Here is a 26,977-nt window from a genome sequence, read left to right as displayed (position 1 = left end):
CTGTTGTGTTGTCTGCATACTTGATGATTGAGTTGGAGACGTGCGTGGCCACGCAGTCACAGGGAGTACGGGGGGGGGGGGGGGGGCTGAGCATGTGGGGCCCCTGTGTTGAGGATCAGTGAAGTGGAGGTGTTGTTTCCTACCTTCACCACCTGGGGGTGGCCCGTCAGGAAATCCAGGACCCAGTTACACAGGGCGGGACCCAGTTACACTTTGTCTGTCGTTTAGTCTGTTTGATTGCGTTACGGAGGGAATAACTACACTGTTTGTATTCGGCCATATTCCCAGTTACCTTGCCATGGTTAAATGCGGTGGTTCACGCTTTCAGTTTTGCGCAAATACTTGCCATCTGTCCACGGTTTCTAGTTTGGGTAGGTTTTAATAGTCACAGTGGGTACAGCATCTCCTATACACTTCCTGATGAACCCAGTCACTGAATCCGTGTATTCGTCTAAGGGACGGTCTATTGTGATTCTATTGCACTAGAATGCCTGTGCTTTTGCAGCATTGCGAAATCCCGAGAATATGCAGATTGGCGCTTTTGTTTATTTTGTATTTTTATTTTACCTTTAACTTGGCAAGTCAGTTAAGAACAAATTCTTATTTACAATGACAGCTTAGGAACTGTGGGTTAACTGCCTTGTTCAGGTGCAGAATGACAGATTTTTACCTTGTCAGCTCGGGGATTCGATCTAGCAACCTTTCGGTTACTGGCCCAACGCTCTTACAAGTTTTGTGGAGTCACAAGCTTGATCTCATTGCGTGCTACAAATATGGGACCAAATACCTAATGTTGGACTACTTTAATACACATATACAGTAATTGAATTTGTCCCAATGCTTTTGGTCCCCTAAAATTGGGGCGGACTGACTATGTACAAAAGGGTGCTGTAATTTTTAAATGGTTCACCCGATATGGATGAAAATACCTTCAAATTAAAGCTGACAGTCTGCACTTCATAGTTGTTTTGTATCATTTCAAATCCAAAGTGCTGGAGTACAGAGACGAAGCAACAAAAAATGGGTCATTGTCCCAATACTTTTGGAGCTCACTGTATCTCTTACACCTTCAGTGCAGTGTTTCCGCTGTAATCATTTTGCTGTGGTGTTGCGCCACGGCAACATCATTGCCGCCACAACAAAAATATATGGAACATGAAAGGCGCACTTTCATGTTCTACTTTGAAGATGCTAAAACAGTACAGATTGACTTTTCCTCTGCAAACAAAACGACTAATGAATAGAAAAATCTGACAACCCCATAGTAAAATATTATATCTATTGACCTAGTCGGCTTGTTGTGCGTTCTATGCAAGATAAATATTCCTCAATTCGCATTCAAGTTGCAAGTGCCATAGGGAGGGAAACATGCATTCTGTCAATCAAGGCACAACTATTCATAAAGCAATCTCGGGGAAAACAGCGGTTTTAATGGCCTTTGTTAAAAAGAGGGGGATCCCACCTTTGTATTTATTATGGATCCCCATTAGCTACTGCGAAGGCAACAGTTACTCTTCCTGGGGTCCAGCAAAAATGAAGGCAGTAATATACATTATAATACCATTTTTAAACATTAAATTACAACACATTTCACAATACATTAAGTGTTTGCCCTCCGGCCACTACTCTACTAACCACAACACACAATTCAGGTGTGTGTCTCAGTCCTCACTGTTCCATAAGGTGTAATCTGATTTGACTGCTTATGTGAGTTACTTGATGTGGAATAGATTTACATGTAGTGCTGTGCGCCTCCCATAGTCTGTTTTGGACTTGGGGACTGTGAAGAGACCTCTGGTGGCATGTCTTGTGGGTTATGCATGGGTGTCCGAGCTGTGTGCTAGTAGGGCTGGGCGGTATACTGTATTTTACGATATACCGGTATTGATGCATGGACCAGTTTGGGTTTTTACTTTACCTTCTGTAATGGTATTTGAATGTTTGGTTTGTTACCAGTGATACCAGTGATGGTGTAGACCTAAATCAGCATGTTTGTGCAACAGTACCTTCTAAATCAAAGAGAAATACAAGAAGCATTAATATGTTAGCTACATGAAGTAGCTAAGAGAAACATACAATGTATGCCCCGCTCCTCCGCTCTCTCCACTGGCTTCCAGTTGAAGCTCGCATCCGCTACAAGACCATGGTGCTTGCCTACGGAGCTATGAGGGGAACGGCACCTCCGTACCTTCAGGCTCTGATCAGGCCCTACACCCAAACAAGGGCACTGCGTTCATCCACCTCTGGCCTGCTCGCCTCCCTACCTCTGAGGAAGTACAGTTCCCGCTCAGCCCAGTCAAAACTGTTCGCTGCTCTGGCACCCCAATGGTGGAACAAACTCCCTCACGACGCCAGGTCAGCGGAGTCAATCACCACCTTCCGGAGACACCTGAAACCCCACCTCTTTAAGGAATACCTAGGATAGGATAAAGTAATCCCTCTAACCCCCCCCCCCCCCCAAAAGAGTTAGATGCACTATTGTAAAGTGGTTGTTCCACTGGATATCATAAGGTGAATGCACCAATTTGTAAGTCGCTCTGGATAAGAGCGTCTGCTAAATGACTTAAATGTAAATGTAAATGTAGCCAAAGATTATAGGGTCCCCTTGGAAACAATTATCAACACTTTGGATCCAATCACAATAACTCCTCCCTGGAATTTTCATTAGTTTTCATGTCAAACGACATTATTCAATGTGCCCACTATCATATTCTAACTTTAGAATTTGAATGATCATTCTATTTCCATGATTCCAACATTGCACCTAAGTGTTTTGCTCTAAATCATAAGTCAAATCGCATTTTTTTTTTTTTTTTTTTTCACCTTTATTTAACTAGGTAGGCCAGTTGAGAACAAGTTCTCATTTACAACTGCGACCTGGCCAAGATAAAGCAAAGCAGTGCGACAAAAACAACAACACAGAGTTACATATAAACAAACGTACAGTCAATAACACAATAGAAAAATCTGTATACAGTGTGTGCAAATTAAGTAAGGAGGTAAGACAATCAATAGGCCAATCGTGGTGAAGTAAATACAATTTATCAATTTACACTGGGGTGATATATGTGCAGATTAGGTTGTGCATGTAGGAATACTGGTGTGCATAAGATCAGAAAACAAAAACAAATATGGGGATGATGTTGGTTGGATGGGCTATTTACAGATGAGCTGTGAACAGCTGCAGCGATCGGTAAGCTGCTCTGACAGTTGATGCTTAAAGTTAGTGAGGGAGAAAAGTCTCCAACTTCAGTGATTTTTGCAATTCGTTCCAGTCATTGGCAGCAGAGAACTGGAAGGAAAGGTTGCCCGAAGGAGGTGTTGGCTTTGGGGATAACCAGTGAAACCGGCATGCTTATTTAAGATGGTAAGGAAAGCACTTTTAAAGAACAACTTGGCATCCTCTACTGACCGGATGAGGTCAATATCCTTCCAGGATACCCGGGCCAGGTCGATTTAGAAGTGTTTTAGGGAGCGTTTGACAGTGATGAGGGGTGGTCGTTTGACCACGGACGCAGGCAGTGATCGCTGAGATCCTGGTTGGAAACAGCAGAGGTGTATTTAGAGGGCAATTTGGTCAGGATGTTATCTATGAGGGTGCCCATGTTTACGGATTTGGGGTTGTACCTGGTAGGTTCCTTGATAATTGGGTGAGATTGAGGGCATCTAGCTTAGATTGTAGGATGGCTGGGGTGTTAAACATATCCCAATTTAGGTCACCTAGCAGTACGAACTCTGACGATAGATGGGGGGGGGGGGCAATCAATTCACATATGGTGTCCAGGGCACAGCTGGGAGCTGAGGGGGGTCTATAACAGGCGGCAACGGTGAGAGACTTATTTCTGGAGAGATGGATCTTTAAAAGTAGAAGCTCGAGCCGTTTGGTTATAGACCTGGATAGTATGACAGAACTCTGCAGGTTATCTCTACAGTAGATTGCAATTCCACCCCCTTTAGAAGTTCTGTCTTGACGGATAATGTTGAAATTGGGGATGGAAGTTTCAGATTTTTTGGTTGCCTTCCTAAGCCACGGTTCAACATTTGCTATTGCAACATTTGGTTCAAAATAAGGTTTAGATTGTTTACCCATATCGTGTAGCCCTACATGGCGGTGTGAAATTATCTCAAATGAGTGCAGGAAATGCAGAAATGTATAAAAATGCAAAAAAAAAAAAATTGGGTTGAATTAAACAGTATAAAACAATCGGAATGGAGACAGACCCATTGAAGTCACTTAGAATGTATATGTTGCCACCCTGGGGTCATGCACTACTTATAAAGCAATTTTAGAAATGTTATAATTTAAAAACATAAAATACCACCATACCGTCAAAGTCATACTGTAATATATTTTGTCCATATCACCCAGCACTATGTGCTAGTAGTTTAAACAGACACCTCTGTATATTCAACATGTCAATACCTCTCACAAATAGTGAAGTCAATCTCTCCTCTACTTTGAGCCATGAGAGATTGACATGCATGTTAATGTTAGCTCTTCATGTACATTTAAGGGCCAGCCAATTTTCCCGAGTCCCTCTTTGTGGCACCTGACCACCCGACTGGGCAGTAGTTGTCCAGGTGCGACAAAACTGCCTTGTTGATAGTGCTGTTAAGAAGGCAGATCAACGTTGTGTTATGGACAGACCTCTCCCCATCTTAGCTACTGTTGCATCAATATGTTTTGACCATAAGTTTACAAGCCGTAGTCACTCCAAGCAGTTTAGTCTCAACGTGCTAAATTTCCACATTATTCATTACAAGATTTAGTTGAGGTTTAGTGAATGATTTGTCCCAAATACAATGCTTTTAGTTTTTTGGAAATATTTAGGACTAACTTTCTTGCCACCCATTCTGAAACTGACTGCAGCTCTTAAGTGTTGACGTGTTGAGTCATCTGCATACACCACACAGGCTTTACTCCGAGCCAGTGGCGGTCGTTAGTAAAGATTGAAAAAAGTAAAGGGCCTAGACAGCTGCCCTGGGGAACGCCTAATTCTACCTGGATTATGTTAGAGAAGCCTCCATTAAAGAACACCATATGTGTTCTGTTAGACGGCTAACTCTCAATCCACATTATCTCAAGCCATAACAAAACAGCTCCCACAATCTTTTTATTATCAATTTCTCTCAGCCAATCATCATTCATTTGTGTAAGTGCCATGCATGTTGAATGCCCTTCCCAAAAGTGTGCTGAAAGTCTGTTCATTTAGTTACTGTGAAATAGCATTGTATCTGGTCCAACACCATTTTTCCCCCCCCAGAGGTCTACTAGGGGTTGGTAAAAGGCCGATTGGTCAGCTATTTGAGCCAGTAAAGGGTGCTTTACTGTTCTTGGGTAGTGGAGGGCATACACTTTTTTGTAAGCTTAGATTGGATGGCGAATATGAGTGGCAATATCGTCTGCTATCATCCTCAGTAATTTTCCATCCAAGTTGGGGTTTTTTCACATCTTCCACACTCAATTTATAGAATTCAAAATTACAATGCTTGTCTTTCTTAATTTGGTCAGTTATACTTGGATTGGTTTGGCATTTGTTGCTGGCATGTCATGCCTATTTGCTAATCTTGCCATGAAAAAAAAAATATCAAAGTTGTGATGAATGAGCCATCTGATTTCATTTGAGGTGCTCCAAAGCGTTTTACTATTCTTTATATCATTTGTCTTTGTTTCATAGTGTAGTTTCTTTTTGTTCTTAGTCACATGATTTCTTAATTTGCAGTAGGTTTGCCCATCGCTTTTGCAGAAAGACTTTGCCATTCCTTTTCCTCATCCCTGTCAACACTTTTCAATTCCTTATCAATCCACGGGGATTTTAGTTTTTACTGTCATTTTCTTAATGGTTGCATGCATATTAGTAACTGGAGTAAGCAATTTCATAAATTTTTCAAGTGCAGTGTCTTGTGGCTCCTCATTACACACCACAGACCAGCAAATATTATTTACATCATCATCATAGGAATCACTACAAAACCTCTGGTGGGACCTCTTCTACACAATATTAGGTCCAGTCTTTGGTTAGCATGTTACCGCTCAACAATTTGCAGTGAGTGAAAAGGGGAGAGTGGGGCTAAATGTAACACGAGTCAATTGTAGGGTGAATTGGGGTTAAACGCCAACCTACCTTAAATAAATAATTATTTGTGAGTGACTTAACTTGTGATGAGACAGATTACATTTTTTGTTCAGCATGAGTAGTGGCAACTGGGGATGTGTTGGGGGGTGAAATGAAGCTGACGAGGTGAAAAATCTGTCGACGTGCCCTTGAGCAAGGCACTTAACCCTAGTTGCTACTGTAAGTCACCCTGGATAAGAACGTCTGCTAAATGACTGAAATATACATGTAAGTGGTTTCTGTGAGAGATACAGGCTGGGGGCGTGTTACCCAAAGTTGCCCTAACAGGTAGACCTATATTATAGATTTACTGCGTTTATTCAAGTTCATCAACAATAAGATGCTAACAAATTAAATAATCGCATTTGGGATCTAGCTAATGATTAGTTCAATAGGGGAAATGCAGATAGGCAACCCCATGCTTCAGCCATTTTATTTATAGTCACTATGCTGCTATCAGTTGGGTTACAGGTAATTGCAAAAAGCAGACCTGAGATAGATACATAGATGTATGTATATATATATGCATGGTACTATATGTACAAATTATTTTAACTAATAATTTTACCAATATCTTATTGGGCTCATTTTGGGAGGTGGAAATTATATTTTAGGTTGTGGCAGCATCATTTTATTTTAATAAATTTTGTAGTAGAATGTCCTTTTTAAAAAGTCACAAGAACTGAGCTTCTCAGTCCTTCTACATAAAAGTGGCCCTGGGCATGGCCGAACTACCGCATTTGGTAATCCAGCCCTGGGCTATACAAAGACTAAACCCCTAATGAAATACAAGAAGCAACAGTATAGCTCAAACTGATAGATGAATGGATGTAGTCATTTTGGATACCTTGACCTTTTGACCTCTGTTTACAGACCTTGTGGAGGCCAAGCTGGTGGGCATCCTGGACATCCTGGATGAAGAGAATCGTCTACCTCAGCCAAGCGACCAGCACTTTGCAGAGACCGTACACAACAAGCACAAGAACCACTTCCGACTAACCGTGAGTTTTAACATTAATCAGGATTCATGTCCTTTCTGTCTGTTATAGGCAGTGTGTGCGTGTGCATTTTAGCGTTTGTAAAGTCATTTGTGTTTCTTTCTTTAAGCCATTTGAAAGGTCATGCTTCAGTGGCTGTATTTGTGTTTCATTTATTTAAAATGGATGGTGTGTGATGCATCCCTCAGGTGCCCAGGAAATCCAAGCTGCAAGTCCACAGGAACGTGAGGGATGACGAGGGATTCATTGTCAGACACTTTGCAGGAGCGGTGTGCTATGAGACGGTATGTTCAGGTTCACACACAATGACTCAGCGTGATGTCTGAAGGCAAAAAATGATTACACCTTTTTTTATGATTTTTATCATGTATATTTATGTTATCCACCATATCCTTGTGGTAGGCCTTTACTGCAGCATCTCCAACCAAACATTCTCCTGCTTTGAAACCTGCACAAAACCCAGCAGGTGGAACTCAAAGCATGTTTATTTTTATTTAAGTGCCCCACTTATCTTCCCAAGCAGAGTAGCTTTTTTCTGAATGGGGTACTTCTGCGTCTTCAAGGTTTTACATTTTCTCTGAATTGCAGACCAAGTTTGTGGAGAAGAACAATGACGCGCTGCACATGTCCCTGGAGTGCCTGGTGAGTGAGTCTAAAGACCGGTTTATCCGGGATCTCTTTGAGAACTCCAACAACACCAAGGACTCTAAACAGAAGGCCGGCAAACTCAGCTTCATCAGCGTCGGCAACAAATTCAAGGTGAGGACGAATGTTAATACCACGCTTTTTGTTACCACGCTTTTTATTACCACACTTTATTCTTATGCTGCTTAACATGGTAGGTATCCCAAATGGCACCTTATTCCCTATATAGTGCACTACTTTTGACCAGGGCCTATAGGGCTCTGGTCAAAAGTAATGCACCATATAGGGAATAGGGTGCCATTTGGGATGCACCCACCGTTGCCTATGTTCATGTATGTTAATCCTGTGTTTTATAGGCAAAACGGTAGCATCAAGGCTATATGTTTACTTTATGGTCATAACAGTCATGTCCTTCCTTACTCTATGCTAAGTGATATTGATCCTGTGAGAAGTGTTGTTATTATATTCATAATTATTATTAAGTGAAATATTTAGTCATGTTAATAGGCAGTTCTTGTTAGCTGTCACGGAACTACACTGCACCTAGACAGTGGAGAGAAGCAGAAAGGTTAAGAGCAGAAAGAGCGTTACAAAAAGTTATTGCAATTTAAGAGGGTTTGAACAGGGTTCTCGGTTGCATAATGTGTTTTGAAGGTGTTGTCTGATTGAATCTACCTTTCGTTTAGTTTCCACAGAGTTCATGTTCTCTATCCTGTTACCTGTGGTGTTCTTCCTAATGCCTCTCCCTCCCACTGTTCCGCCTCCCTTTCTGCTCTGTTCTTCATTCCTCCTCCTTCTGTGTCTCCATTCTTTGCCTATCCCCCCCATCATAGCTGTGATTTTAAAGTTGTGTAGCGAGAGGGAGAAATACAGACAGGAAAAGCAGAAACGTAGGGGGGGGGGGGGGTTTAAATCAATCGTGATGACTCGTATAAAACAGCCAGGGAAATAAGGTAACTCGTCTTGTGCTGTTGTGTGTGACGAATCCCACAATGCATCAGTGAATAATCCAGCTAACCGCTTCCAGCCACCCCCTGTCCCCCTCCCTCCCCATTCTTGTCTCTGTGCTGCCTCCCTCCATAATTTGTCCCCTGCAACACGCATACTTTGGGTTTGAATCTGAATTCAGCCCACGGCAAACACTTGCTAATGATATCTGGATGTTGGCAGCTTTCAATTCCAATTAATTGAAATGTTATTCATATCAGTATTGCCAGTGTAGTGTCAATATTTTTGCAACTTGTTATAGACCACAGCGAGATCCATAGCTTGTAGGATCAGATCAGTCTTTACTGACAGGATCAATGACCATCGATCCAATTACGATGCCACATTGAAATTCTGACAAGTACAAGACTTATGTGCATTCCAGTTGGCAGTTTCACTCAATATGACTGCCTGCCAAGCAGCTACTGTAAATATTAAGCAGCTACTGTAAATATTATGCGGCTACTGTAAATAAGGCAGCTACTTTAGAAATAGTGATATGGATCAGAAGTCTTTGAGCTTGACTAAGGCCTGATCATTGATGCAGGTTAGTACCTGTCTGTTCTCAGCGTAACAAGGTGAGATAGAAAGCGTTAGCAGCTGAATATATGAGATGTGCGATCCTGCCGGGTGTATGAATATTAATGTCCCACTGGTGGTCCCTAGAGCAATCAGTCTGATAAACACAGCTTCTTGCAGACTAGGGTTGCAAAATTCCCAGGTTTTCTAGAAATACTGGTTGGATAATTCCTGAAACCCAGGAATTAATTTGAACTGGGATTTCTGGGAAACCTGGACCAGTTGGGGAAATTACAGGGGATTTTCAACAAGAGCTCTAGAACAGTGACCGAGAGGGGCCAGCAAGCGGTAATCTGTCTGTCTGCCATCCCACAATGCACGGTTAGTCGGCTACCATGCGTTCCTCCGTCTGTCTGTCCTTCTGTTCCTGTGGTCCTACCGGGGTTGTATTTAGACCTGTTTGCATGAATGACATTAAAACAGAATCTCTTTTTGTTTTAGTTTCAATGCGCTTCAACAATAAAACGTGTGCCTTTCACGGCTGTACTGTTGCTTAAGTAGCTGTTGATTTGAGTTTTGGACAGGTGCGCTGGAGGCAGAGAGCGAGCGAGCAAGTACCCTTAGTAAGCATGTGTTCATGTTGTTAGACTAGACAGGCCTGTCTGTGTCACTAAACAAAGGTTTTCTTTTCTACTTTTACCTCGACAGACCCAGCTGAACATTCTACTGGAGAAGCTTCGCAGCACGGTTAGTATTTACTACAGTGCTAAACGATTTACTGCTTCACCCCACTCACAGGGCATCTAACTTGAGTTGAGATCAGGTCTCCTATAATATAACTTTATTTATCTCCCAGGGAAATGTTTTCTTTTGTAAGTCTGAGGCCTACGCCGATGTCCAACCAATCTGGGTCACCAAAGAAGTGCGCTGTGGCCATCTTCAGTGTGGCTTTTATCAGGGCTAACAGCTTGAAATTGCATATAGAACACTTCAATTGAATAGGGTCTTTATGGCTAACAGCCTTCTCGCTCCCCCCCCCCCCCAGGGCTCCAGTTTCATCCGCTGTATCAAGCCCAATCTGAAGATGGTTAGCCACCAGTTTGAAGGGGCCCAGATCCTCTCCCAGCTGCAGTGCTCAGGTCAGTGTATATATAGTTCTAAAGAGAAGGACTAATCAACTTGGCACCCTATTCCTTATGGGCCCTGGTCAAAAGTAGTGCACTATAAAGAGAATAGGGTGCTGGGGACAACGGCCAAGAGCTGTTCTACTTCTAGTGTTTTCTGAACTTTTCTCTTTCTCGGACCTTTAAACTAAAGGCTGCTAGGCAAATTAATTGTCCCATTCTCCTGGTCAATTTGCGTACTGCATTTGACATGCTTTTCTTCTGTATCCTTGGAGATGCCAGATTATATATATACACTGCTCAAAAAAATAAAGGGAACACTTAAACAACACAATGTAACTCCAAGTCAATCACACTTCTGTGAAATCAAACTGTCCACTTAGGAAGCAACACTGATTGACAATAAATTTCACATGCTGTTGTGCAAATGGAATAGACAAAAGGTGGAAATTTATTGGCAATTAGCAAGACACCCCCAAAAAAGGAGTGATTCTGCAGGTGGTGCCCACAGACCACTTCTCAGTTCCTATGCTTCCTGGCTGATGTTTTGGTCACTTTTGAATGCTGGCGGTGCTCTCACTCTAGTGGTAGCATGAGACGGAGTCTACAACCCACACAAGTGGCTCAGGTAGTGCAGTTCATCCAGGATGGCACATCAATGCGAGCTGTGGCAAAAAGGTTTGCTGTGTCTGTCAGCGTAGTGTCCAGAGCATGGAGGCGCTACCAGGAGACAGGCCAGTACATCAGGAGACGTGGAGGAGGCCGTAGGAGGGCAACAACCCAGCAGCAGGACCGCTACCTCCGCCTTTGTGCAAGGAGGTGCACTGCCAGCGCCCTGCAAAATGACCTCCAGCAGGCCACAAATGTGCATGTGTCTGCTCAAACGGTCAGAAACAGACTCCATGAGGGTGGTATGAGGGCCCGACGTCCACAGGTGGGGGTTGTGCTTACAGCCCAACACCGTGCAGGACGTTTGGCATTTGCCAGAGAACACCAAGATTGGCAAATTCGCCACTGGCGCCCTGTGCTCTTCACAGATGAAAGCAGGTTCACACTGAGCACATGAGCACATGTGACAGACGTGACAGAGTCTGGAGACACCGTGGAGAACGTTCTGCTGCCTGCAACATCCTCCAGCATGACCGGTTTGGCGGTGGGTCAGTCATGGTGTGGGGTGGCATTTCTTTGTGGGGCCGCACAGCCCTCCATGTGCTCGCCAGAGGTAGCCTGACTGCCATTAGGTACCGAGATGAGATCCTCAGACCCCTTGTGAGACCATATGCTGACACATGCACATTTGTGGCCTGCTGGAGGTCATTTTGCAGGGCTCTGGCAGTGCACCTCCTTGCACAAAGGCGGAGGTAGCGGTCCTGCTGCTGGGTTGTTGTCCTCCTACGGCCTCCTCCACGTCTCCTGATGTACTGGCCTGTCTCCTGGTAGCGCCTCCATTCTCTGGACACTACGCTGACAGACACAGCAAACCTTTTTGCCACAGCTCGCATTGATGTGCCATCCTGGATGAACTGCACTACCTGAGCCACTTGTGTGGGTTGTAGACTCCGTCTCATGCTACCACTAGAGTGAGGGCACCGCCAGCATTCAAAAGTGACCAAAACATCAGCCAGGAAGCATAGGAACTGAGAAGTGGTCTGTGGTCACCACCTGCAGAACCACTCCTTTTTTGGGGGTGTCTTGCTAATTGCCTATAATTTCCACCGTTTGTCTATTCCATTTGCACAACAGCATGTGAAATTTATTGTCAATCAGTGTTGCTTCCTAAGTGGACAGTTTGATTTCACAGAAGTGTGATTGACTTGGAGTTACATTGTGTTGTTTAAGTGTTCCCTTTATTTTTTTGAGCAGTGTATATTTTTAAATCTACACGAACTCGTTAGTCTCTCCCTCTATCTGTGGGATCACTATGCGCCAGTTCTCTGAGTTTAAATACAAATGGTAGTGCATTAACTATACTGAGTGGAGTCAGCAAACGTTAGTTTGAAACATGGGAAGAATGAATGTGTGTTAAAATTGATTTCTGACTGAACAGGAGAAGATTGAAGCTTTAACAATGGTTTTACAATAAATATATGTTTGAAATGGTGTGTCACTCCTCAACTTGTGATGCAATATTTGATCCTTTAAGGTTATTTGATGATATCATTCGATTTCCCCCCCCCCTTCGACAATAAATCTACCATTAGTTACAAGTGCCAAGATGTTGAGTTCTCTCTTTGGGCTGGAGTGACCCTGTGTCTGTCTGTGTGTGTAGGAATGGTGTCTGTGCTAGATCTCATGCAGGGAGGCTTCCCCTCCAGAGCGCCATTCCATGAGCTCTACAACATGTACAAGCAGTACATGCCTGCCAAGCTGACTCGCCTTGACCCAAGGCTCTTCTGCAAGGTCAGAGCCTCATGGCGCTCACACACACACACACACACACACACACACACACGGGCCCTGCTCTGGGCTCCTCTACAAACACAGTTTGACGTGTTGATATGACATGTATTGACTTCTTGTCTTTGCGCTGCAGGCTTTATTCAAAGCGCTGGGTCTGAATGAGAACGACTACAAGTTTGGGCTGACCAGAGTGTTCTTCAGACCTGGGAAGGTGAGAACTCCATGAGCTGTCTCTGTGCTGTTGTCATTGCGCTGGTTCTCATCATTACAGTGTTCCTCTGACTGAATGGACTTCAAAGGAAGCAGCATTAGTCATTTGACTGTGAGGGGTGAAAGGGATTTTGATAATAAACCATCTAACACTGTGGGTATTAATTTCTGCACCAGATGAATTAGTCAGTGACGTTAAATGTGCGATTTGGCATTTCACATTGAAGCTCTGTAGTTTGGTGCGTGTGAGTAAATCAATATGTTATCCTCTATTGACCCTGACCAGACAGGAACTGCTGTTATGGCTTTAAATGAATATATCCACCCGCTATTGTCATGTCCGCTGAGCAGGGAACAGCCGCATACTGATGGCTGTTTTAGAGGGGAAAGTGCCTTTGACTGCTCTGTTCTCTCTCTCTCTCTCTCCTCACCCGTGTCTGTCTCATTCCTCTTTCCTCCATCCATCCTCACCTCAGTTTAAGGAGTTTGATCAGATCATGAAGTCCGACCCAGACCACCTGGCAGAGCTGGTCAAGAAGGTCAACCAGTGGCTCATCTGCAGCCGCTGGAAGAAGGTCCAGTGGTGTTCCCTCTCTGTCATCAAATGTGAGTAACATCCTGCTACCTACCACATCACCATTATACACCAGGGCCTGTATTCTCAAAGCGTCTCCGAGTAGGAGTGCTGATCTAGGGTCAGTTTTCCCAATTAAGTCATAATGAATACAATTATATGGACAGGGGGGGGACCTGATCCTAGATCAGCTCGCCTATGCTGATATGCTTTGTGAACACGTGTTTTAGGAGACAAATGGTTTAAAGTGATTTGCACCAGTTGCTCCGACCCAATTCTGACCATAAAACGCCAACTGGCTCTGGCCATCTGTTTTGTGTGGCGATGTCCTCTGATATAATCAGACCGCCTCATAAAACAGTCATTTTAAACCTCTTCATCTTGGACCAAGGTAATGCTATTTCCTCCATTACTCTAACGTGCTGTGGGGACGTGTTGGCAGACCGTTCACCTCAGTCCTTCAGGTATGATCTATTACCTGCCCAGACAGTATACACTGTCTGAGTGTACAAAACATGAGGAACACCTGCTCTTTCCGTGACATGGACTGACAAGGTGAATTCAATCAGTGTAAATGAAGGGGAGGAGACAGGTTAAAGAAGGATTTTTAAGCCTTGAGACATAGATTGTGTATGTGTGTCATTCAGAGGGTGAATGGACAAGACAAAATGTAAGTGCCTTTGAACTGGGAAGTAGGTGCCAGGCGCACTGATTTGAGTGTGTCAAGAACTGCACCGCTGCTGGCTTTTTCAAGCTCAACAGTTTTCCCGTGTGTGTCCACCACCCGACCAACATCCAACTTGACAAAACTCTGGGAGTCATTGGAGTCAACATGGGCCAACATCCCTGTGGAATGCTTTCGACACCTTGTAGAGTCCATGCCCTGACGAATTGAGTCTTCTGAGTGCAAAAGGTGGATGGTACTCAATACTACACCCCGTGTCCCAAATGGCACCCTATCCCCTAAGTAGTGCATAGGGCTCTGGTCAAAAGTAGTGCACTAATAAGGGAATAGGGTGCTATTTGGAACATATACTCAGTCACACATAGTCTTTGACCCATTGGGTTTACCGCCTCACTGAGGCAACATTTCCATATCGTATGCTCTTTCTGTGTGAATTACCACTGGCGTGTACTGTGCAGCGTGTCCCCTATATTCATTTAGCAGCGGTGCGCCACATGTCTGGTCTCTCATTGTCGTCCTCTTTCCTTTCTCTTTCTCTCCTCTCTTTCTCACGCTCCATGTCTCCCACAGTGAGGAATAAGATGATGTACCGCGCCAGTGCCTGCATCAAGATGCAGAAGACGGTGCGCATGTGGCTGTGCAGGAGGAAGCACAAGCCCCGGTGGGTATCCTCTAATACCTCCCTCTTCCTCGTTATACTGCACTTTCACAGCTCAGGGGTGCCAGGCTGCTTAGCACATGATGCATGCATCTCCACAGAGACCGTCTTATCTGTACCAGCTGGTGCCACAAGACTGTCTTATTACCTTTTGTAAAGCTCCAGGAGATCTGTACTGATTACCACAGAGCCCGGTTGCATAAAACACCTTAAGTTCATTTTCCTCTTTTCTTTTCCCTTTAATTGTCCTTAACTTTAGGTCAGTTGCACCAAACATTTTAAGGTGAAGTTTCTGCCATACATGCCTTCAAACTACCGTAAAACCCTTAAGTATGCCCGTACCTAAGGAGATATTTGAGGGGCTATATGCAATGCCCTTAAACAATTCCCTTAGGTAGGGGAACATTATTCCTTAAGGTAAACCCTAAAGATGTTTTATACAACCAGGCCCAGAGCCTCTAGGCCAGTGCGATAGGGGTTACTATGCGATTTTGTAATTATTTGAAAACCAACTGTCTTCGACTAACTGTGTGTGTGTATGGTACAGGATCGATGGGCTGGTGAAGGTTCGTAGCCTGAAGAACAGGATGGATAAGTTCAACGAGGTTATCGCCGGCCTGAAGGAGGGCAAACAGGAGATGAGCAAGCAGATCCAGGAGCTGGATGCCTCCATCAACGCAACCATGATCAAAATCAAGGTCTGTGAGATGATACCCCCAGCCCCAGAGTTCTATGAAATGCTTTTTTTAGTCCAACTTCTACATAACCCCTTTCTCCTCTTGTCTATGAATCCAAAAACAAAAGTCTATTTCGTCAAGTTAGTTGAAACTCTCTGTATTTCCAAATAAATTATTAATCCACGTTCGACATTGAAAACCTCTATACAACTCCTTCTTTCTCCTCTTGTCAGTTCTCTAAGAAACCAAAAACAAGTCTGTTTTAAGTTTGGTAAAGGGAGATCAGACGTCAGACATGTTCGTTCACCTTTCTTTGTGTCATCATTCCTTCTTTGAATGTCAAACTTCTATCCAAATGCTCCTGTCCAAAAATAGTATTTCGTCAAGATATTTCATAATTCATTATTTCTCTACATTCAACATTTTGTTTTCTGAATGTCGTTACGCCAGTATGTGCATCGAATCCGCTCAGCGTCAAAGACGTGTCCCAAACAGCATCCTGTTCCCTGTAGTGTGCGCTACTTTTGACCAGCCCTGGTCAAAAGTAGTCCACTATACAGGGGTGCGGTTTGGGATGCAGGCATAGCGCTTATATAACACATTCATCCCAGTGTGGAATATTTAACACATGGTGGGTAGTTGGAGGGAAGCTCTACCTGTTAATAATAGGCTTCAGCCAGCCAGATGGTGTGCAATTATGGCAGGTTCAGTGTACAGACTATGAATTTTTGGGCAACCTCTAGGGAACCTTAAGACTTTTAAATGAGGGCAGCTTTGACTGCTGTAAATCATTCCCCTGTTATTAATTTTCTCTCATTTTGTGAGTAGTATGATACAGGGTTTGTTATTTATTCACAGGATCTGATGTTTTTTTTGGCAGCTATACTGTATATTTGAATCAGGCCTTCTTCTCTGTCTCTACCCGTTGGCATCGTGGCTTTTTTTTTAACGATGGGAGATATTTTTCATCATAGCCAAGGCTGGATTTAATAGGATGCCTCAGTCCACGGGCTATGATCTGCATTTTGAGAAATGCATCTCGTCTCAGAGAGCCGTGTATATTAAATTTTGACTTCTTTTTTTGCATTGTTAGGGTTAATGATCAAATTGTATAAGTCACATGCGCCGAATACAACCGGTGTAGACCTTACAGTGAAATGCTTACTTACGAGCCCCTAGCCAACAATGCTGTACAAATTTAAAATCTTCGAAAGACAAATTGACAAACAGATAACCGAGCATTTCGAATCCCACCGTACCTTCTCCACTATGCAATCTGGTTTCCGAGCTGGTCATGGGTGCACCTCAGCCACTCAAGGTCCTAAACGTTATCATAACCGCCATCGATAAAAGACAGTACTGTGCAGCCGTCTTCATCGACCTGGCCAAGGCTTTCGAATCAATCACCGCATTCTTATCGGCAGACTCAATAGTCTTGGCTTCTCAAATGAGTCCCTCGCCTGGTTCACCAACTACTTCTCAGAGTTCAGTGTGTCAAATTGGAGAGCCTGTTGTCTGGACCTCTGGCAGTCTCTATGGGGGTGCCACAGGTTTCAATTCTCGGGCCGACTCTTTTCTCTGTATATGTCAATGATGTCTCTCTTGCTGCTGGTGATTCTCTGATCCACCTCTACGCAGACGACACCATTATGTATACGTCTGGCCCTTCTTTGGACACTGTGTTAACAACCCTCCAAACGAGCTTCAATGCCATACAACACTCCTTCCGTGGCCTCCAACTGCTTTTAAATGCTAGTAAAACTAAGTGCATGCTCTTCAACCGATTGCTGCCCGCACCCTCCCACCCGACTAGCATCACTACTCTGGACGGTTCTGACTTAGAATATGTGGCCAACTACAAATACCTAGGTGTCTGGTTAGACTGTAAACTCTTCTTCCAGACTCGCATTAAGCATCTCCAATCCAAAATTAAATCGAATCGGCTTCCTATTTTGCAACAAAGCCTCCTTCACTCATGCTGCCAAACATACCCTCGTAAAACTGACTATCCTACCGATCCTTGACTTCGGCGATGTCATTTACAAAATAGCCTCCAACACTCTACTCAGACTGCATCCAATTTGCTATCACAGTACGATCTGTTTTGTCACCAAAGCCCCATATACTATCCACCACTACAACCTGTATGCTCTCGTTGGCTGGCCCTCACTACATATTCGTCGCCAAACCCACTGTATCCAGGTCATCTAAAAGTCTTTGCTAGGTAAAGCCCCGCCTTATCTCAGCTCACCGGTCACCATAGCAACACCCACCTGTAGCACGCGCTCCAGCAGGTATATTTCACTGGTCATCCCCAAAGCCAACACTTCCTTTGGGTGCCTTTCCTTCCAGTTCTCTGCTGCCAATGACTAGAACGAGTTGCAAAAATCACTGATGCTGGAGACTTATCTCCCCCTCTAACTTTAAGCATCAGCTGTCAGAGCAGCTTACCGATCACTGTACCTGTACACAGCCAATCTGTAAATCACACACCCAACTACCTCATCCCCATATTTTTACTTATCCTATTGCTCTTTTGCACTCATGTATCTCTACTTGCACATCTATCACTCCAGTGTTAATGCTAAATTGTAATTATTTCACCTCTCTGGCCTATTTATTGCCTTACCTCCCTACTCTTCTACATTTGCACACACTGTACATAGATTTTTCTATTGTGTTATTGACTGTACGTTTGTTTAACTGTTTTGTCGCTTTGCTTTATCTTGGCCAGGTCGCAGTTGTAAATGAGAACTTGTTCTCAACTGGCCTCCCTGGTTAAATTAAATAAAAAAGAATAAGAAATAAAAGTAACAAGTAATTAAAGAGCAACAGTAAAATGACAATAACGAGACTATATTCTGGGTGTGTACCGGTACAGAGTCAATGTGTGGGGGCACCGGTTAGTCGAGGTAATATGTACATGTAGGTAGAGTTATTAAAGTGACGATGCTTAGATGATAACAACAGAGAGTAGCAGTGGTGTAAAAGAGGGGGTTATCCATTTGATTAGATGTTCAGGAGTCTTATGGCTTGGGGGTAGTAGCTGTTTAGAAGCCTCTTGGACCTAGACTTGGCGCTCCGGTACCGCTTGCCGTGCGGTAGCATAGAGAACAGTCTATGACTAGGGTGGCTGGAGTCTTTGACAATTTTTAGGACCTTCCTCTGACACCGCCTGGTATAGAGGTCTTGGATGGCAGGAAGCTTTGCCCCAGTGACGTACTGGGCCATACGCACCTCTGTAGTGCCTTGCGGTCAGAGACCGAGCAGTTGCCATACCAGGCATTGATGCAACCAGTCAGGATGTTCTCGATTGTGCAGCTATAGAACCTTTTGAGGATCTGAGGACCCATGCCAAGCCTTTTCAGTCTCCTGAAGAGGAGTAGGTTTTGTCGTACCCGCATCACAACTGTCTTTGTGTGTTTGGACCATGTTAGTTTGTTGATGTGGACACCAAGGAACTTGACGCTCTCAACCTGCTCCACAACAGCCCCTTCGATGAGAATGGGGGCGTGCTCGGACCTCTTTTTCCTGTAGTCCACAATCTCCTTTGTTTTGATCACATTGAGGGAGAGGTTGTTGCCCTGGCAACACACTGCCAGGTCTCTGACCTCCCTATAGGCTGTCTCGTTGTTGTCAGTGATCAGGCCTACCACTGTTGTTTTATCAGCAAACTTAATGATGGTGTTGGAGTCATGCCTGGCCATGCAGTCATGAGTGAACAGGGAGTACAGGAGGGGACTGAGCACGCACCCCTGAGGGCCCCCTGTGTTGAGGATCAGCGTGGCGGATGTTGTTACCTACCCATACCACATGGGCGCGGCCTGTCAGGAAGTCCAGGATCCAGTTGCAGGGGGAGGTGTTTAGTCCCAGGATCCTTAGCTTATTGATGAGCTTTGAGGGCACTATGGTGTTGAATGCTGAGCTGTAGTCAATGAATAGTATTCTCACATAGGTGTTCCTTTTGTCCAGGTGGGAAAGGGCAGTGTGGAGTGCAATAGAGATTGCATCATCTGTGGATCTGTTAGGGCGGTATGCAAATTGGAGTGGGTCTAGGGTTTCTGGGATGATTGTGTTGATGTGAGCCATGACCAGCCTTTCAAAGAACTTCATGGACACAGACATAAGTGCTACGGGTCGGTAGTCATTTAGCCAGATTACCTTAGTGTTCTTCGGCACAGGGACTATGGTGGTCTGCTTGAAACATGTTGGTATTACAGACTCAGACAGGGAGAGGTTGAAAATGTCAGTGACGTCACTTGCCAATTGGTCAGCACATGCTTGCAGTACATGTCCTGGTAATCCGTCTGGTCCTGCGGCCTTGTGAATGTTGACCTGTTTAAATGTCTTACCCCCATCTGCTGCGGAGAGGGTGATCAGTCTTCTGGAACAGCTGATGTTCTCATGCATGTTTCAGTGTTATTTACCTCGAAGCGAGCATAGAAGTAGTTTAGCTCGTCTGGAAGGCTCGTGTCACTGGGCAGCTCTCGGCTGTACTTCTCTTTGTAGTCTAATGGTTTGCAAACCCTGCCACATCCGACGAACGTCAGAGCCGGCGTAGTACGATTCGATCTTAGTCCTGTATTGATGCTTTGCCTGTTTGATTGTTCGTCAGAGGTCATAGTGGGATTTCTTATAAGCTTCCAGGCTAGAGTCCCGCTCCTTGAAAGCGGCAGCTCTAGCCTTTAGCTCAGTGCGATTGTTGCCTGTAATCCATGGCTTCTGGTTGGGGTATGTACGTACGGTCACTGTGGGCACGACGTCGTCGATGCACTTATTGATGAAGCAAATGACTGATGTGGTGTACTCCTCAATGCCATCGGAGGAATCCCAGAACATATTTCAGTCTGTGCTAGCAAAACAGTCCTGTAGTTTAGCATCTGCTTCACCTGACCACTTTTTTATTGATCAAGTCACTGGTGCTTCCTGCTGTCATTTTTGCTTGTAAGCAGGAATCAGGAGGATAAGAATTATGGTCAGATTTGCCAAATGGAAGGCGAGGGAGAGCTTTCTACGCGTCTCTGTGTGTGGAGTAAAGGTTGTCTAGATTTTTTTTCCCCCTCTGGTTGCACATTTAACATGCTGTTAGAAATGATGTAAAACTAATTATATTTTCCCTGCATTAAATTCCCCGGCCACCAGGAGCACCATCTCTGGGTGCGCGTTTTCCTGTTTGCTTATGATGGAATGCAGCTCATTGAGTGCGGTCTTAGTGTCAGCCTCGGTATGTAGACAGCTATGAAAAATACAGAAAAACTCTAGGTCGATAGTGTGGTCTACAGCTCATCATGGGATACTCTACCTCAGGTGAGCAAAACCTCGAGACTTCCTTAGATATCGTGCACCAGCTATTATTTACAAAAATACATTGTCACCCTTGACTTACCAGACGCCGCTGTTTTATCCTGCCGATACAGCGTATAACCAGACAGCTGTATGTTGATAATGTCGTCGTTCAGCCACGACTCCGTGAAGCATAAGATATTACAGTTTTGACTGTCCCGTTGGTAGTTTAATCTTCTGCGTAGGTCATCGATTTTATTTTCCAAAGTTTGCACCTTTGCTAGCAGAATGGAAGGCAGGGGTTTATTCAATCCCCTACGAATTCTCACAAGGCAGCCTGCCCTCCGGCCCCTTTTTCTCTGCCTTCTCTATATGCAAATGACGGGGATATGGGCCTGTTCCCGGGAAAGCAGTATGTCATTCATGTCGGGCTCGTTGGACTTGATAAAGGAAAATAAGGATTCTGACAGATCGTGTTGAGTAATCGCAGTTCTGATGTCCAGTAGTTACTTTCGGTCATAAGAGACGGTAGCAGCAACATTATGTACAAAATAAGTTACAAACAAAAAAACACAATTGGGTAGGAACACGTAAAATGTCAGCCTTCTCCGTCGCCATGTTTACAATTGATAGTACAAAAAAAGTGTTAATTCCTTTGCGTCCAACTGATTTGTTAGCCTTTTAAAAGTTACACTTTTTATTGTAGAGTAGTAGGCCTTTTAAGGTTAAGCTAACATCAAATGCTGTTAAGTGTGACTTCAGAGTCTGATGTCGTAGACGAAGCATAATTCAACGGATGTTTGGGTTATGAAAACCGAGTGAGGAGACGCTCTCTATCCGCGTCCTCGGGCGGTAGTAAAACACATCAAACACAGGCCCACAGCTGCGGAGCAGAATAGGGCCTGATAAAAGGTTACTTTGACGACAGATGCGTATGAATATTCATCAGCAGCAGCGTTGCTGTAATACGTTTGCCTCTGATTCAAACCTACACCACTGTCTGTGGAAGCTCTGTAAATGCCAGCAGTCACAAATGTAGGGCTCTGATTGGGATGAATGTGTTAGTGCTCAGGGACGGAGATGGCACCCAACAGAAATATGAACTTGAATACCCCCCCCGTGCCATCAAGTCCAATTAGTTGAGGCGTGGGTCTTGATGGTCTGGGAAGGCGTTCCAGATCGTATTTCTGTTTGCTGCAAGGAGACACTTGCTGAATCCCAAACCAGTCCCTTCCTCTCGGCCCTCCATTTGCGAAAGTGTCCCAAAGCTGAGGGAGTGAAAATTAAGTGTGTAGGGGCTAATTAGACCCTTCAATAGCCAATTCGATTGAGCCAGCAAAGCTGAAGTGCTTTCCCAACACGCGCCACGATTTTGCTCAATTTCATACAAAATAATGGAGAGGAGTGGCTTAATATATGCATTGTGTATTTGTTTGTGTTTGGTTTCGAGGGTAAAATGAAATCTCTGTCTCACACCTTACCTGTACCGATGTCCTACTCCCCCTTCAATGTAGAGATTGGGTGGATACTGGACCCCATGTTTGTTCTTACTTAGTCTTTACTGAATTCAATAAAACTTTGGCTGATGCCTTTTTCACGGGACTCCACTCTCTCCTCAGACTACAGTCATGACCCGCATGGACATCGACCACGAGTACCAGGCCCTAGTGACCCGGTCAGAGCAACTGCTGACCGCCATGCAGAACAAGAAGAAGGAGGAGGAAGAGAAGGAGCGGCTGAAGAAGATCCAGGAAGAGATGGAGAGAGAGAAGAATAGGAGGGAGGAGGAGGAGCAGCGCCGCAAGCAGGAAGAAGAGGACAGGCGCCTGTGAGTGGAGGGGGATGGAGAGATGGAGGGATGAAAAGAGAGCAGAGGTTGTCAGATACATTAGTCATGCTTAGTGTCCTCCCCTCTTTTCATTGGTGTATAAAACCCTTAAGCAGAACTAATGGCCTATTGTATCTGTCACTAGATCCTAATTTAAGGCATTAGAGACGACTACCAACTTTATGGACATCCGACGACTCTGCCAACTTTATATGCCTGCTAACTGAAGGGCACCGTCATGGAAATGGTCTAATAATTAGGCCTACCTACTGCTGAGGCACTTTGAGCATGACCATGTCAGAGGACCTTGATAAAGTCATAGATGTCGTAATGCAATTATCAGGGCTCTTCCAGTGGTCACTTACTGTAGGTTGGATTTAATCCAGGGATTATTTATTGGTTGGATCCAATTGAATTGATTCATGTTTCACCTCCCTTAATTCTGTAGCAGTGTCCTACCAGGATGGATAAAGTATTGATCTACAGACTGTATGAGCTTGACTAGTACTGAGGAGCTGCTGTATGTTACAGTATTGATTATGAAGTTCAACCTTTATGACTCGCTGTGACACCAGACCCTAACAGCCTTTCTTATTCTCCCTCTTCCTCAGGAAAGCAGAGATGGAGCTGAAGAGAAAACATGAGGAAGAGGAGCGGAAGAAGAGAGAAGAAGAGGAGAGGAAGCTTCAGGTTAGTGACAGTGTTCTTCTTCCATTGTTGGTTTCTCCTTGTCAATGTCTTTCGCAGGGCGTAGTACAATGCTTAACTTAATGTTCTCTGGCAGATAAACTCCCTCAAACTTCTGTGCTGCTCTTCTCCCCCACCTCCAACTCTCTTCTCTCTCTCGTGAGCTTTCTCTCTCTCTCGCTCTTTCTCTCTCTCTGCATTCTCCCACCTGGTGCGCGCTTGAGCTCTCTCCAGGGAGCTCACGAGTTTGCTCTCCTCCCTCTCTCGAACTCACTCTCCTCTCTCTCTCGAACTCACTCTCCTCCCTCTCTCTCGAACTCACTGACTAGCTCTCTACACCCACTCACTCCAGTTCCGTGGAGATGGTTAGACTTCTGATGTTTATATACTGTCCATCTGGCTCCCCATGTTGTCCATCTGAAGAGGGATAGCACGAAAGCGCACCAGAGATCTGACCCTGGATAATCTACAGGCTTTTTAGCTTTTATTGCTGAAAACTGCACTCTTAAATCAGTTTCTGGCCTAGAGCCCACCCTAAGCCAGGGACAGGGTTGGTGCTTACTCAAACAGCCGTTTTAACCTTTAGATACCCCATCAACATCACATTTGGCTTCCGTGTACGCATTGGTATGAATATGCATGATTTACACTGCAGATGTTTGAGTTTTGGGAGGAATGAAATGAAACACAGGGCTGTGACGGTCACGAAATTTCATCAGCTGGTGATTTGTCAAGCAAATAACTGTCGGTCTCACGGTAATTGACCATTTAATTAACATAAACACATTTAGCATATCCTGGCCTATAAGCCACTGATGCAGACCTTTGGAACTACATCTACATTTTAATTAATAAATCCATGTAATATAGCCTACACCTTCACAATAAATCCATCATTTATTTTACATTTACATTTACATTTAAGTCATTTAGCAGACGCTCTTATCCAGAGCGACTTACAAATTGGTGCATTCACCTTATGATATCCAGTGGAACAACCACTTTACAATAGTGCATCTAACTCTTTTAAGGGGGGGGGGGGTTAGAAGGATTACTTTATCCTATCCTAGGTATTCCTTAAAGAGGTGGGGTTTCAGGTGTCTCCGGAAGGTGGTGATTGACTCCGCTGACCTGGCGTCGTGAGGGAGTTTGTTCCACCATTGGGGTGCCAGAGCAGCGAACAGTTTTGACTGGGCTGAGCGGGAACTGTACTTCCTCAGAGGTAGGGAGGCGAGCAGGCCAGAGGTGGATGAACGCAGTGCCCTTGTTTGGGTGTAGGGCCTGATCAGAGCCTGAAGGTACGGAGGTGCCGTTCCCCTCACAGCTCCGTAGGCAAGCACCATGGTCTTGTAGCGGATGCGAGCTTCAACTGGAATACTATACTGGATATACTGGATTTTAGAGAGGTCTAAAGAAACATGATAGGAAGAGTCTATTTCAGAAGAACAGAATACCATACTCTGAGTTGTCCTTATGTTAGGTCCTGATCTGGCAATGCCAAAATGGCTGTGGGCTACACTAGTTAATTTAGCAGACAAGATTTGCTTAAATCGTTTGGAGAAAATATCCTTTATTTTATTCAGCTTTGTTCTGAGAGTGCGCACATGCGGCTATTCTGTGTTGAGCAGTTAGCATATAGGAGTACCTATTTCTTTGTTTAGAGTTATTAATGTAACACTGGTTGTTCTACAAATGTTGGGCTATATGTTTTGAATTGTAATACATTGTAAGGCTGCATAATGCGACTCTAATGATGATTTGAAAAAAGTCGCTTGAAAGACAAGCGCAGGCTGTACACACTTCATTAGTCTCTCATTCACAATTTGACAAGCACTTGAGAATGCCTAGAATTTCACTGTGGCATCCCGTGTGGCCGTAATGCACCCTAAAAAATCCATGCCTTTTGCGGGCAGTACCCTTTGCCCAGAGTGCTACGTTGTGCCGTTCTCCCTGAGTGCTGCGAGCTCCGAAGCACCTCTCACTCACATGGCTCTCCATCACATGATCGGGTCTTTCTCACAGGCTACAAGTGAAGACAGACACATCGGGGACGCAACCGCATGTGTCCTTATCCAATTCCGAGGTGCATATTGAAGATATTGAAAGAACTGTCCACATTTACTTCAGCCTACAAGATGAGTAGGCCTTTACGAACAGCAAAATCACTAGCCTATGTCAGTCTACTATCCCCCATAGTACAAAAGTTGACCTATTTTATTCTTTGCGAGAAATAAATATTCCAAACATAGTCTGGGACAGTTGTGGGTTGCAATGGATCTCAAATTAATACAACCACTAGTATCAAAAAATGCAATGTGACTGATGCAACAGATCAGAACATTTAGCTGAAAATTGATAAATTTACTAGGCTATTTCTTCACATTATAAGCGCAGCAATGCACACATGGCAGTAGGCTATAAGCGCTTATGTTCCATTAGCGGGAGAACACCATTATCAAAAGTGACGCAAATGTGATTATGCATGTCATGCTTTTATTATAAAGGTGCATTTTTATGGTGAAAATTATCTTCCCCAAACTTGAAACTCATGCGCTGCTTATGTATGCATGTCTGTCAGGCTTTACACCCCATATGAAGCGGATTTGTACTTAATTTTAAGAAGTTATTTGGCCACTTTAGTTGTGATACAAACCTTATCAAAACATATAGGCCTATGGGCTAGGCTACATGAACTGTGAGGCTATAGCTGTGTTTGAATACTCATACTAACCATACTACAGTACGTGTGACGTGAATTGAGTATATAGTATGCTTATTGGTCATAGTATGGATATAGTTAGTATGCCAAAAGTTCCCCAATGTCATACTAAATTTGGCAAAATATGAAGTATACACACAGAGGACACTATTTCCGTACTTTAAGGCCCATAATGCAATTCAGGGCCCCTTCGTTTTGAGATTTGAAGAAAATAGCGGAAAATGTGCCGTCGAAGTACAAGAGCGAATACAAATTCATTGCTTTAACTAATTATGACGAATGTTAAGAAAATGTTGAACAATGTAATAACTTTTCAAGTAAGTTACCTTACACGTTATATTGGCTGACAATTTGTTAGCAACGCTGTCCTTATGAACCACATAGGTACATACTGCTGTAATGATACTCTGTTAGCTAGCTACCTAACGTTAGTTGGCTACTATACTTATACATCAAACTTGTCAGTATATTAACTATAGGATATCTAACTACCCAATGTTTATTGACTTGATTATTACCATCATTCTTAGCTTAGCTAAATGGTATAGTCCTGGTGCGTTCTCAATGGACATTCGGGTGCTTTCGTTAATTCAAATGACTAGTTTGCGATTTCGGGTGTGTTCTTAAATTCAATCTGGAGTGTCCAGTGTGCGCTCTGAGCGCGAAACACTCCAAATTTACAATCTGACAAACGCTCTGAATTTACGAGCGCACTCTGGCACTCCAGATTGAATTTAAGAACACACCCGAAATCGCAAACTAGTCATTTGAATTAACGAAAGCACCCGAATGTCCATTGAGAACGCACCAGGACTATACCATTTAGCTAAGCTAAGAATGATGGTAATAATCAAGTCAATAAACATT

General features: G+C 44.0%; 1 protein-coding gene across 10 annotated transcripts in view; it reads left to right on the top strand.

Annotated features, from left to right (window-relative positions):
* The window catches only part of LOC139582257 (unconventional myosin-VI-like), a 95,717-nt gene that overhangs the window by 56,734 nt on the left and 12,006 nt on the right, over nucleotides 1–26,977 (top strand). For all 10 annotated transcript variants that reach the window (XM_071412254.1, XM_071412253.1, XM_071412251.1 and 7 more), the window contains exons 16-27: nucleotides 6,990–7,117; nucleotides 7,303–7,398; nucleotides 7,703–7,873; nucleotides 9,974–10,012; nucleotides 10,311–10,404; nucleotides 12,659–12,789; nucleotides 12,923–13,000; nucleotides 13,476–13,605; nucleotides 14,829–14,919; nucleotides 15,464–15,614; nucleotides 22,496–22,704; nucleotides 23,316–23,394. In XM_071412254.1, the coding sequence (XP_071268355.1) occupies nucleotides 6,990–7,117; nucleotides 7,303–7,398; nucleotides 7,703–7,873; nucleotides 9,974–10,012; nucleotides 10,311–10,404; nucleotides 12,659–12,789; nucleotides 12,923–13,000; nucleotides 13,476–13,605; nucleotides 14,829–14,919; nucleotides 15,464–15,614; nucleotides 22,496–22,704; nucleotides 23,316–23,394 (1,397 nt within the window). The remainder of the gene's footprint in view (nucleotides 1–6,989; nucleotides 7,118–7,302; nucleotides 7,399–7,702; nucleotides 7,874–9,973; nucleotides 10,013–10,310; nucleotides 10,405–12,658; nucleotides 12,790–12,922; nucleotides 13,001–13,475; nucleotides 13,606–14,828; nucleotides 14,920–15,463; nucleotides 15,615–22,495; nucleotides 22,705–23,315; nucleotides 23,395–26,977) is intronic.

This window comes from Salvelinus alpinus, chromosome 8 (genome assembly GCF_045679555.1).
Source record: "Salvelinus alpinus chromosome 8, SLU_Salpinus.1, whole genome shotgun sequence".
NCBI lineage: Eukaryota > Metazoa > Chordata > Actinopteri > Salmoniformes > Salmonidae > Salvelinus > Salvelinus alpinus.
Note: the sequence above shows the minus strand (reverse complement) of the source record. Positions and strands in the feature narration are given on the sequence as shown.